Raw genomic sequence first — 13,774 nt, 5'->3', positions numbered from 1 at the left:
CTTGAAAAAGATATCAAAGGATTTTAGAATCAATCACCTTCAAACTCTATTTTCTTTTAAAATTGGATGACCAAAGACAAATCCCAATAGACTTAATTCATAAACCCCAACTTTGGAATCAATTTTACTATTAATTAGTCTTTATTTTTGCTTACCCATTATTAATTTAGTTAATTTTTGCTTAGATTAACACTTTATTTACATTACCCATTACCTATTTTCTTTGTTTTCTACTTAAATTGCTGCATTTAGTAAAATTAGTTCTTACAAATTATCATTAGTCTAAATAATTGAAATAACCATAGTCTAGTACTCAAACACAATTCCTCGTGGGAACGATACTTTACTTATCACTCTATTACTTGATACGACCCGTATACTTGCGGATTTGCCCCATCATGAAACTCTACACAACTAATTACCTAAGATAGGTAGAAATTGTTACAAGGAACTCTTTGGCGACACAAAGTAAGTTAGAAGATTACAGTATCATGGAATTAGGAAGGTAAAAATGTTTTTAATATTAGAGGATCTAGCTAAAGCTTCAATGGCTAACAGAATTAGCAATGATCTTGGGTAAGGTGCATACAAAAGTATTTCAGAAGCATGTTTCATGAGACATTGTAAAACAAACAATATGAGTCACATCCCTGCACCACAGAGATTAGTAATAAAAGGGAACAAAGGCTAGTGTTGTAGGATACCATATCAGAGTGCAGAGGAAGCATAGTTGGTATAGGGTACACTTGGCATTTGGATGAAACTCTACATTACTAGTTGCATAAGATGGACAAGAGTTAGTCTAAGAACCTTAGTAATAACACAAAGGAGATTGGAAATTTGAAATATCATGGGAGTAAGAAGCTGTATAGGTATTGACCATTGAGGTCATAGGACAAGTAGAAATTTCGAATGAGATGCCTATGACAGGGGCTACAGGAAAGCATCTCATAGGATAAGGACTATAAGTCATGTATTTGGGGAGCAGAGGTTGTTGAAATAAAGGAATGGAGACTGAAGTCACTAAGAGACATGTTAGGGCGCAATGGAAGAGGGGTAAGCGCTAAAGTTGATTAAAGTTATGAGATATCAAGTCAAGCACGGTGGAGGTATAGTGAGTACCAAAGATGTCAGAAAAAGATTGATGAGTGGTTTGAGGTACTAGTTTCGCTTTGAAATGATAATAGTAGCTAGGACACTACAGCAGAGCCAGAGAGCAGTAGAATGTAAACTGTAACATACGAAGAGTTTGAAGAATAAGGTATTTTAATATCCTTCTTTTTAATATCCCTTATTTGTTTAAAAATTCAGGGATGAATTTTTCTAAAGGGGAAAAAAATGTAACAACTTGAACTCTAAGTTTCCTTAATTACCTAATATCAGATTTAGAATAAAAATTTATAAAAATTTTAAGGGTGATTAGAAAATTATAATTCTTTTTGCAATAGTCTTATAACCCTTGTTAAGGATCGCGAGGCAAAATTTCAGAATTTTTAAAAATAGTTTGAATGATATTTATAGAATGTTAGTTTTAGGAGCTAAAATATAATTTTTCAATTTTGTGATTATTGCCTGGTTTGGAGGGCTCAGGAGGGATCATATGATGTTAATGGGATATGGATTGAAGTGTAAGATTTAGAAGTATTATTTGAGTCTTTTTACAGGTTAGGTAGGTCTTAGGTACAGGAGAAACTCTATCGAATTTTCGACAAAACCTTGGTTATCTTTGATTCTTTCAAATTTTTGTTTTAAGTAAATATTGATCAGTTGGTAATATAATTATTTAGGTGAGCCGGGCTAGCCTTCCTCCTCTGCCCAGCCATCGCAGTAACTTATGAAGTACTGTGAGTAGATATTGATTTTATTTATAATTTTAATACTATTGTTATTATATGTCACAGTATGTCCATGCATCACTTATAGATATATGTATTAGCTACTATAGACATGCTTTGTGTCACATCTTTACTTAATGGTTTGATATGGGTGTCACCTAGGGTAATTTGGAGCTGTGTGCGTGTGTCGGCGTGCGTATGGTGTATTGGTGGTGGATATGAGTAGGATAGGCAAATTGGCTTGAGCTAGTCTAGCTTAGGGCCTGGTCCTTTTGTGATAAGTCGGGGTGAGTATGGCTTTGAGTTGATCTCGCTGACCCCTGCACTTGGATTGTAAGAGAAAGTTCTGCTTGAATTGATCTCGCTGGCAAGCCTTGGATTAAGAGAGCTGTATAGGGGATCAGCTCCCATATTGTATTTATATTGATGTGACACACTGGTGTGAGTGCTCCAAATTATTCTTTGTGCGAGTATTGTTGAAATTGCTAATCTATATTGCATTTCATCCTTAATGATGCATTAGTACTAAATAGTTATAGAAATTATATGTATAATCAAAATCTTACTCTATGAGTTAAACGTTCACTCCTGTTTACCATTTTTCTATATTAGAGGAGAGTTTATTCTTGTGTTTAACCTACTTCCTACCTCGCAGGTCTACTAGCTGTTATTTCCATATTTCGTTTTGTTAAATTTAAATTGTAGATCTCTGCATGTGTAGAACCATTTTATTTAGCTTAGGACTATAAGATTAATTATTTTGGGGTTGTAAACTTATTAATCTATATATGTGTAAATGTGTGGATGGATAGCTTATTGAATGAGGGAGTTAGACTCCCATTTGATTTCATATTGTAACACCCCCATTTGTATAGCTTGGTATATTTCACTGTTCCGGTGACTGGAGTCGGCCTGGACAATTAAGGAGATTAGAATCACACTTAAGACAACTAGAGAAGCCATAAACACAAATAATTAGTAATTGCCAATTGGTTAAGTATAAATAAGAAGAACAGAATATAAGAAGTTAAACGAGCCGAGAGACACAGCGATGGGTGACCTTCTCGGGAATGACTGCGAAGTCGATTTAAACTCAAATTTCAAACCGTAAAATGTGACGCCGTCGTCCTTAGGACCATTATAAACACAGTGGAAAAGAGAAAATCACGAAAAAGAACTGTTAAGCTAGTCAAATAATTAGGTCAGGGAGTCGGAAGAAATATTGAATTAATTGCAAACCGGATTGAACCGGCGAGGGGCAATTTGGTCAATCGACCCCGAGAGCTGACTCCTGACCTAACTGTCAAAAAAAATCGGAGAAAAGAAAATTTCGAAATCGAGAATTAAATTAAAGAACTAATAAAAAAAAAGAGAAAATGAAAAAGGTATAGGGAGATGACATCATGCATGACATCATGCATGATGCCATAAATCCCATAATTAATAATTTGATTAAATGGATTTTTGGGTTTTCCTAAGACATAAAAAGATAAAAGAAAAGTAAAAACTCAAAATATTCTTCTTCTTCCGCCACTTATATGCCGAACCATTCTCCACCCAAGCCATCCTCCATTTTTTAGTTTTTAAGCTTAAATTTTCAAACATTCGTATCATAAACTCTCAAGTTTCCAACACATAAATTTTATTATAGATCTCAAATAAGAGTTTGGGACCAAGAAGAAGGGAAGAAAGTGAAGTGTGGGTTAGCTTGCAAAATCTCACAAGAGAGGTAAGTTAATTTAATCTTTTTCTTTAGGTTAATTAAGTGAAGTTGAGTTGAAATTTCATATGTAATGGTAGAATTGATGCTTGCATGGAAATAATGAATTTTTGGAAGCCATGGAAGTTTATGGAATTGATGTGTTTTGATTTAATTAAACATGCCTTCTAGCTTGATTAGTGATGCTTATATGATGTATAGGTTGAGGTTACCTTGAATTGCTTAGAATTGAGAAGTTGAAAATTTAGGGTTCTTGGCACCTAGGGTTTGAGGAGAAAATTTTGAGAATGAGCAATATGATGTATTTGATCTAGATTGAAGTGAGAAATAGTCATTTGTGACATAATTAAGTGTGTTAGAAGTGTTTGAATAAAAGCCAAATTCGGATTGAGTGTGGTCATGCTACTGGCAGCATGACCAGGTTATCTTTGAAGGACCAAAAATGAAATTTTATAAGTCTAATTGGTATGGGACAAATTGGGAATGAAAATAGACACTAAATGACACAATTTTCATTTAGGAAGCATGCCCAAAAAGTGACCAAAATCTAGTGAACAAATTGACCAAAGTTAGAAAATTGTAGGCTGCCTTGTATAAACTGACCAAATGAATAGTGTTTATTCATTTGGTCATAACTTGAGCTAGGCAGGTCTTAATGACCTGAAATTTTACTAGTGGTTAGATGAGATATAGACCTAAAACTTTCATAAAGAACACAAACCCAAATTCTGCCAGCAACCAAGTCATTTGGCCACCCCAAGTTGGTGACCCAAAACTGCTAGCACCAAAAATTGCCCAGAATTCTGAGTTGTGTCCAATTCGGCAGCCATGGTTCAAATAGCTATAACTTGAGCTACAAAACTCCAATTGGAGTGATTCAAAAAGGAGAATAAACTTAAGACAATAGGGAACATTTTCTATGAAGAAAGTTTTATCAAATTCCAACAGTAAAATGACCAATGGAACAGTGTAACCTTAGACACCAAAACTGAAAATTTGCAATTTTGCCTAAAGGACTTAAGTTTTGAAAAAATGACCAAAACCAATAAGATTGGTGACCAAAATGTGGTATGTGGGTGAAGTTGGAATTTCCATACCTATTAAGCCTTAGAAAGTCAACAATTTGACTTGAATAGTGTATTGAATAGTAACCCGAAACACAAAAATTTCAAGAACGTCGAGTTTAGCACATTAGAGTTAGGTAAAAGTGAAGTTAAATTTATTTTTGGATTTATGCTAAGTTATGGTACTGAAACACTATGAAACTGTGTGTTTCAGCTGAAAAAGACTTGGAAGGTCTGAGAGACTGAGTCAAGGCATAAAGGCGAATCACGTCAGGTTTGTGCACAATAAACTCTATTTCAGCATTTTATCCTTGAAAAATTGATTTAGTACGCATTATGAGTTTAAGAACTTTTGTGTTGCCACTTTGTGATGAAATTATAACTTTGGAAATTGATTTGATTTTTGTATGTAATAATTGAATCAAATGTTTGAAATGGATTTCTAATTCACACTTAGCATGACAGTGCCTTATTATTCCTCCTCCAGTTATAGGGTTGAGATCGATTATTTTTCCTCCCTCTCTGGTTTACAAGTTGAGGTTGTAGATCGGATGAGTACTCATTAGCTAGCTAGCCACCTCCCTCATTGATTTCGATTAGTGGGGTTGTAGATTGTTTTGTTGTGGTGTACAACACGGCATTGATCGGAAATTTTATGTCATGGCTTAAGTTGCGTATGACTTGGCAACACTGTGTTTATTAAGTTATTTGACTAAATTGTGTTATTATGAGTTTTGATAATTTGTGAAATGTATTATGAGTTTTGATAATTTGTGAAATGTGATTGAGAAATATTTAAATTGTGTTTTGTTAATGAATGGTTTGTGTATTGTATTTAAAATTTTTATTGTGCACCACTGAGTATTTTTATACTTAGCGATAGCTTATTTTGCTGTCGCAGATAAGAGCAAGGAGAAGGCAGCAGAGTGAGCTGCTATTGAATTGAGGACCACACTGATCTTTTTGTACGGGTATTATTTTATACCCTTGTAGTTAATTTTGATGTAAATATTGTAATGTTTTATGTATCAATGTAAAGTTGAGCAGTTGTATAATAAATTGTAATAATATTATTTTTAGAACTTCTTTTTGTAAATTAAGATTTGTAATTGTAAATTTCATACTTTATGCACTGTGAGTGAAGTTATGAAATATTTTGAGATGATAAACTTTAATTGGATTGTGGAATTATTTTGAAGTGGATTGAATTGAGTTGACTTGAGATTATTTGGAGGTTGGGAGTTGTGAAAAATTTATTGGAAGTGTTTTTCTCAGGTATTTGAAGAACTGTTTTCTCAAAATACAGACGAAACTCTGTCAAAATTTTTATAAAATTTGCAACAAAATTAAAATGGACAAAAATTTTTACTAGTATTTAAGTTTTGAATAAATAATTTTAATTTTTACAAAAATGCTCACCACTTCCAAATGTAAGAAAATTATTTCAAAATCCCTTGTAGGGTACTTAATGAGTTATCGGTAGGTGAAGTTCGGTAGTTCATTAAGTAGTCTACGGGAACATGTCATGCCTTATAGAGGGGTAAGGTGTGACACATATTGATTTGTTGATGATTGTGAGGGAGAGCTGAGCTCCCCATATATATGTATATTATGATCATAGGTCGAGTGAGCTAAAAACTTTCCGTTTGATGGTTCAGTTTATGATCGGACTTTGTCCAGTTGATTTTTTAAAAATGGGCTTGTATATGGGTTTCAAGTTTGGGCTAATAAATAGTTAGGCTTACTACGAGTTTTGAGAGCCTTATGTTGACTCAAATTTTAGTGCCAATATGACTCGTGGGATCAAGTCGTGATATTGTATTTCTTTGCAAAAGGAGTTAGGAGAGCCTTTTATAAAAGTCTTGATTCATTGTTACTATAAGTCATTAAATGTTTGTATGTCCCAATGAAAGTCCAAGTCAAATTTTGATGGCCATAATTTCACAATTTTTTTTAATGGGATGTTAAGGAGAGGTGAGGTTATAACTAATTATTTTATATTGTATTAATGAATTAATCAAGAGTAAAGATAAAAAGGAAATTATTGGATGGACCTCCTGCATGTGTACCTTCCCTTAACAAAATATTGGTCTCATATCCATAAATTTAAGTTTTGATTGTTTTTATGCGTATACCTAGTTGTATTTTATAATTTGCCAAAGATAAAAACTATTTTTTTTTAACGCAACTTGTGGATTCCACCGATTTATAATAAATAAGTTAGCCAACATGTAACATGTAACGCGTCTGTTTAGCATTGAGTTTGGTAAGTCCAAATTGTATTTTTAAAAGAAAAGCATTATTTTAGATATTATTACAAAAAATTATTTTATTATTTTAATATTCTTATGACTAAAATTTATCAAATTTAATTTTAAATTATTTTTTAATATTTTTTAATTAGTATATTTAAAAAATTATTTTTTCAACAACAATTTTAATAGTAATACTAAACCGGTCTAAAGTTGATAGACACTTTCCTTCAAAATTTGAATAAAAATTCTACGAAATTTAAAAATCTGACCTAACATATTAAGGAAAAAAAGTTTTAAATTAGACCATCAAAACGCGCAAAGATCTAAATTATTTTTGTAATAAAGGCTTTTATTTATTTTATTTTATGCTATTATGCTGATCAAATAAACCCAGATTATTGGGAGGTGGCCAAAAACAATTGAAAGAAAGTTGCCAACAGTATACGAAAATCTCATCCGGAACACAAAGCCACAAAGGGTTTGGTGAACACAAAGCCACAAAGGGTTTGGTTCATAAGTGAAATCCTAATCCTTAAAAAGGGGTTATGAAAGGCCTATGTGTGTGTATGTGAAAAAAGTAAATTGAGATGAGCAAATGAAAACTGGTGCAGTCGCCAATTTAACAGACAAGCGTCTAAATACAAAGCTACATATACATGTCTTTCTTTCTCTCTGTGAATAAAAATGGAAGATGTTGGGAACCTGGTAGCACCTGCAAACAGAACTCCTGATTAATCAACCAACTCTGGTAACAGGAATCTTCTTGCGTGCAGATATCATCTCATTCATTTGTGCAATCTGAACCAAGAGCTGGCTAATCTTCTGCATAAGCATACCAAAATGTTGAATTGAGACAAACGGACACAAATGAAAAAAAGAGAAGAGGACTTGTTTATGTTACACATTTACCCATCTGTTGAAAATAAGAAGCCATGCAAATCGCAAAATCTGAATTCTGAATGAATTGGTCTTTTGTAATTTTGTGTAAACTTACAAAATCATACAAATATACACATTTGCAAAGTCAGACAAATGATGCAAAAAATTAATCCAACCTATATTTCCAGAACCAATTAAGAACCTGTTATGTTGAACATATTTGGAAATTGGTTTTGGCATTTATTCAAACACCTAAATTTAACAAGCAATCCAATGCTTATCCAAAGAAGGGCACACAAATTAACATCACAAAGTGTTGAATGAGCAATGAACCTGGTCCTTCTCTTTGATAAGGTGGATCAGACGATTCTCGCTCTCTTTCCGGATCCATTGACGCCATCTCTGCACCCTTGAGTACAGCAGCACCGCCGTGGCCACTACTACACTCATGGACGCAAATGACCAAAACCCACCTCTTCCACGAGCTCTGCTTGCAATCCTAAAAATCCCAGACCTCAAAATCTCAAAGCGCAACCTCAAACGCTTCCCAATCTCATTTCCCGCGCTTGGTTTAGAAATTGAATTGGACGGCAACGACAATCCTTCTCCAGCTTCCGTACTACACACAGCAACTGAACTCGCCCGGCTAAGAGTTGGAGAATCTGGCAGAGGTGTTGGTGACGGTTGTGGGAGTTGAAGGCCCTCGTGGTAGCTTGGAGGGAAAATAGAGAGGTCGTCTGGAAGATGGTTGTTGTTTCTAGCAGCAACAATTTCCAACTGGACTTGCTCCCATTCGTCCAAAGACTCTGCACCTTCCATTTTCATGATTGGAATTTGAAGTCTGTAGAAACTAGTCCTCAGTTTAGACTCCTCAGCGGGACTTGCTCTGGAAACTGGATAACTGATTTTTCCGTTGAAGAATTATCAGATGTATCCCAATATTCACAAGTTTAGCTGAAGCCAAGAGTCAGTGGTTGGTATTCTCAATAAAAAAAGAAATTAATGGAAGTTCAAGGATCTGATGGTCAGGATGATAATAAGTTCATGGCTTTATAGGTGAAGATCTTAGGAGGGAATCACATCTTCTGGTTTTGTAATATCTTAAAACTTTTATTTTTATTATTATTTCTTTTATTCAGTAGTACAAATATCAAGGGATTGATGGGAAAATGCCTGAAGTTGACTCAACTGCATGGATGCATATGAAACTACCCCTCAAATGCCCATTATCCTTTATTTAATTTTTTTATAATTTTGAAAAATTTTAAAGAATATTAAATACGGAAATTTTTATCATGTTTGGATAAAAAAATTTGTATTCCATTATAATTATAGCAATATATCATCAAATGTTCATATTTTGTAAAATTATTTCTACTCATTAAATTTTGCAAATCAATGTTGAAGATGTAAGAGATTACTCATAATTTTTGTGGGTAACCCCATGTTTGGATATGGGAAAAGTGGTAGGGAAGGAAAATAAGTTGTGAAAAATAAGGGAGAATTCTCACTTTCCTTCATTTGGAAAGAAAAGAGAAAATAGGAAGAAAAAGGAAAATAATAATTATTTTATCCTATTTATTTTCTATATAATTTAGAGAGAAAATAATAAAAATAGAAGAATAGTGAATTGAAATTTATGCAATTAGATATATTTATTTAATTTTTTATTGATGTCCTTATTAAGTAAAATGGTAAATACAATTTATAAAGTAAAGGTAAAATAGTAATATTAACTATTTTTTCTTTCACTTTTTCTCTTTTCAAATAAGAAAAAATAAATTTATTTTCCTTTTATCTAAATACAAAAAAGAAAATAAAAAAGAGAAAATAAAAATATTTTTTCCTATGTTATTTACGTTCCTCTCCATAAATTATCCAACACTTAGGGAGTGTTTGATTTACTCGTTGAATGCAGTTGATAGCTGATAGACACTCAAATAGGTAAACTAGAGTATTTGTTAAGTTTAAAAAAATAAAACTGATGGCTGATGGGTAGCTAATATGGTATCCATCAGCTGCAGTTGTATTGGTTCTATTTTTAGAGCTGTTTCTTATCAGCTGATGACTAATTTGATTTTATTTTTTATTTTGACCATATTATCTTTTTTTATTTAACTCAAAAATTAATATTATTAATACTTTTATATTTTTTATTTATAATTTTAACATTTTAATTAACGCATTTCAACTTTGTTAAAATATTTTTTATTAATAACATAAAATATAAAATATTTATTTATATATAAAAACTTAAAATTAATTATAAGTTTTTTTTATCAGCAGTAATAATTAATTTATTATTTTATTCATATTTTTAAAGTTATTTAATTATTTTTATAAAAATTTAATTATTTTCTTATTTTAATAATAAAATAAATTATATAATATAATATATTAATGATTTTATATTTATTTTAATAATATAATAAATTATATAATATATTATTTAATAATTGTATATTTAATTTAATTTAATAAATAAATAATATAATATAATAAATTTATAATTTTATATTTATTTCAATAATAAAATAAATTATATAATATAAACCTTTATTAATTATTTCACATATTAACAGCAACAGCTAAATATAATTTTACCAAATACTTAACATAAATCAGCTATTATCAGCTGCCAACTATCAGCTAATAGTAACAACTATCAGTTGTATTCAACAGTTAAACCAAACAAACTCTTAATTGTCCTGTGTGGGAGGTTAGAATATAGCTAAAAATTCAGTTAATTAAACATAAATTAAAATATGCTTATTTGATATTATTTGATAACTAAAGATATAACTAAAGATATATCTCTCAAGTCAAATTTAAATTCTTATTGTTTCAATGTCTTACTAAAAAAACATAAATTAAAATACAAACTAAATTAAATTTAATTATTTAAATAATTGAATGAATCTAACAACATTGATATATCTTAATTTGTTTATTCAATTACTACTAAAATTTTATTTCGTTTTTTATTAACAAACAATGATTTATATAATTAATAAAATATATTATTTTAATTGCAATTTTTCATTAACTAAATCAATAATTAAAAATATTATAAAATATTAATCAAAATAAAATAAAAAAATCAAAAAAATAAAATTTACCAATTTAACTGAATTGTGCTTTTCTCCGGGGTTTGCAATCCTCAATTGAATAATGAAAAATAAAATATAGTCACTCTAATTATGATTAATTATTTAAATAATATTTTTTTAAAAAATTATTTACTATTTTAATGTAAATTTAAAATTATTTATAAAAGTAATATTTACTTGAAAATTTTCAATAAAAAAAGGAATTTTCAAAATTTGAAAAGTAATCACAAAACCACTAATTAAAAAGATGTACTTTCAATAACAATTTATTAGTGTGTCTTGTAAGTGTATGTAAATGTGTCGGTGCTTAAAAAATTACCAATTGAAATTGTATTTTTATGATGTGTTAAATTATTTAAAAAAGTGTCATTTAAAATGATATTTTTTTGAGCATGTTTTAAATGTGTCAGACCATTAAAACACGTGAAATACAGAAAAGCGTATCTTAAAAATATAAAGACCAGATTGTGAAATTTTTAGAGTTTTGGCATGCTTTCTGTCACGACCCAACCTATGACTAGGATAAAGCCGTAGTAAGCCTAACTATTCCTCAAATCCATAACCAGACCCACAATTTAGGCCCAATATGTAAATAAAATAATTTAATTTAAACTGTTATAATTATATTTCGGGCCAACTTAGCCCAGAAATTATCAGAAACAAAAATCAGGGGAGCCCAGCTCAACCCTGTTACCTCATTCACGCTGTCCTTCCGTTTATTTCCTTTGTCTTACCCCAAATAGAACTTGACTATTCTATCCCTGGTTCCATTCTTCTTCCTAACATGACAGCTGTACCTGCTAACTATTTCTTTCAGAGTCTCTATCACATTATCACATATCTGTGCTACTCATATTTGGTCCTTTGACCACTCTAGCTGGTATTCCCACTGGCATTTAGATTATATTACATCTGCAATCAATTGTCCAAACTTTCATTCTGCACTTTCTTTATCCATTGGCCTTCTGTGATTTATCTTCACTAATTTATTACTCTTAACACTATTATAATTAGATTATACTATTGTTTTGAATAATTTGAAATTAGAAAGGAACTCAGCAAATTACAGTCATACTTTTATTGTATGATCTCTATTCTTATCTTTTAGCTTACATAATACCCTTACTACCTCGAGAACTAATTTTGCAGTAATTTTATTATTATTATTATTATTATTATTATTTTTTTCCATGTTTACTCAACTAGCCAAAACTTAAGATTCCGGGCACCCAAACTTGTCATCCAATTTAAAGGATTTACATCCATCATGATCTGATTATATATGATTCCTATAATGGAACTTGTATCCTCTCCAGGATACCCGAGCCAACTACTCTCTACCACACTCTACAGTCCCATCTGGGACACTATTCCATAAGTCATCATTATCAATAATAACCTTTGATCCATTCTGAAAAGATAGGACTATATCCTAACTTGCTGCAACAAAGGTACTACATTTACCACCTTGCCCAAACCATGTCAAATTAATGTCTCTCTCATCATATCATAGCTCTATAAATCATCAATTCATAGTTTCGACCTTCTCTAAGTAGTAGGGTTGTACTTTATTCCATACTAATACACACAAGGTATACTATTCTCACTAAGTTCTAAGCAAAACGTCTATCGTTCTGCAACAACCATCCAAAATTCCATACCGAAGACTAGACGGTCTCACTCTATAGGTGTCACCTTTACTTTGCAACTAGTCCGAAACCTGCAGTCGATGGCAACTTTGTAACTCTAGCTCATGTCATCGACTCTAGTTATCACCTAACTGTGACCTTTCAATATTCTAACTCTAGACCCCTAATCAAGAGTTTCCAACTCCTCTGCAGATATAGAACTCTGTTTTGGTATTACTGTACCAAAACAGAGACTGCCTGCAACATCCTCATCATAAGCACTACAGGGAAGTACGTAGCTCTACACAATAATCCCATGATATCGAGAACATTGTATAGTTACTACGATACTAGGTCTCCCAATTTCTTATCTCTCTTGAATCTTCTATTATCAAAAACTTATTCGATTGGGTCATCTACCGATGATTGGGTATCCTCATCCTTATCTAGGGACTTACTTTTATGTACTCGTGCCTTGCACGAAATGGGCACACTATTTAAAGCCATACAGACAGAAACATAGCATTTCTTGGAGTACGTATCCTCATGATAGACCTCACATGTCTACTAACTCTATTTCACATTTCTATGTACTCCACGAAAATCAAGACGCTAAATGAGGAACTTTTATATTTCCCGAGGTATAACGCAGAATCTAGAAACAAAGAATTACAGAAAAAGACGAAACAGAATCCTATACTCCGCATGTAACATCCTAACAAGACTCCTTTTACACTCCCAAGTATATTCTTTCCCATGAATCTAGAGCCTAAGCTCTGATACCAACTTTGTCACGACCCAACCTATGTGCCGGTCCGGCCCATAGGTTGGGTCGTGACACTTTCATATAATGTTTTTTTTTTCTATTTTCTTTTTTTTTTCTTTAAAAAAAATTGGTATGGTCATCACATGAACAATAATTAATGTATATAAGTTTTTTAGAAGTAATGCAACTCTTTTTTTTTATATATTTTTATTACGAGTGTAATTTTTTTTTATTAAATTTTTTTAAGATTTAATAAAAGTAAATTAATAAAAATTAAGATTAAGAAATTAAATAATAAATTAATATTAAACATGAAATTTTTTGAAATAGAAGCATAAAAATTTTAAAGATGTTTGATTAAGTGAGTAAACAAAGAAATAATATTAGAAATTTTTGCGTGAAAGTTAATAATTATTGCATGACATATATTATTAAAATATACTCTTAAGTACTCTTCCATCATCACAAACTTAAACAGCATAATATTAAAATCAAAATATTTCATATATTAATTTAA

The 13,774-nt window shown here is 31.1% G+C and overlaps 1 protein-coding gene across 1 annotated transcript; it reads right to left on the bottom strand.

Moving 5' to 3' along the window:
- Window positions 1-7,435: 7,435 nt before the first annotated feature.
- LOC110640902 (uncharacterized) lies at window positions 7,436-8,772 on the bottom strand. Its single transcript, XM_058137360.1, has 2 exons — window positions 8,087-8,772; window positions 7,436-7,696 (listed from the first exon to the last, which is right to left on the bottom strand). The coding sequence occupies exons 1-2, from the start codon at window positions 8,576-8,578 to the stop codon at window positions 7,610-7,612; spliced, it is 579 nt and encodes a 192-aa protein (XP_057993343.1). The 5' UTR covers window positions 8,579-8,772; the 3' UTR covers window positions 7,436-7,609.
- Window positions 8,773-13,774: the final 5,002 nt, after the last annotated feature.

The sequence above is a fragment of the Hevea brasiliensis genome, chromosome 2 (genome assembly GCF_030052815.1).
Source record: "Hevea brasiliensis isolate MT/VB/25A 57/8 chromosome 2, ASM3005281v1, whole genome shotgun sequence".
NCBI lineage: Eukaryota > Viridiplantae > Streptophyta > Magnoliopsida > Malpighiales > Euphorbiaceae > Hevea > Hevea brasiliensis.
This window is presented reverse-complemented; position numbering and strand designations above follow the sequence as displayed.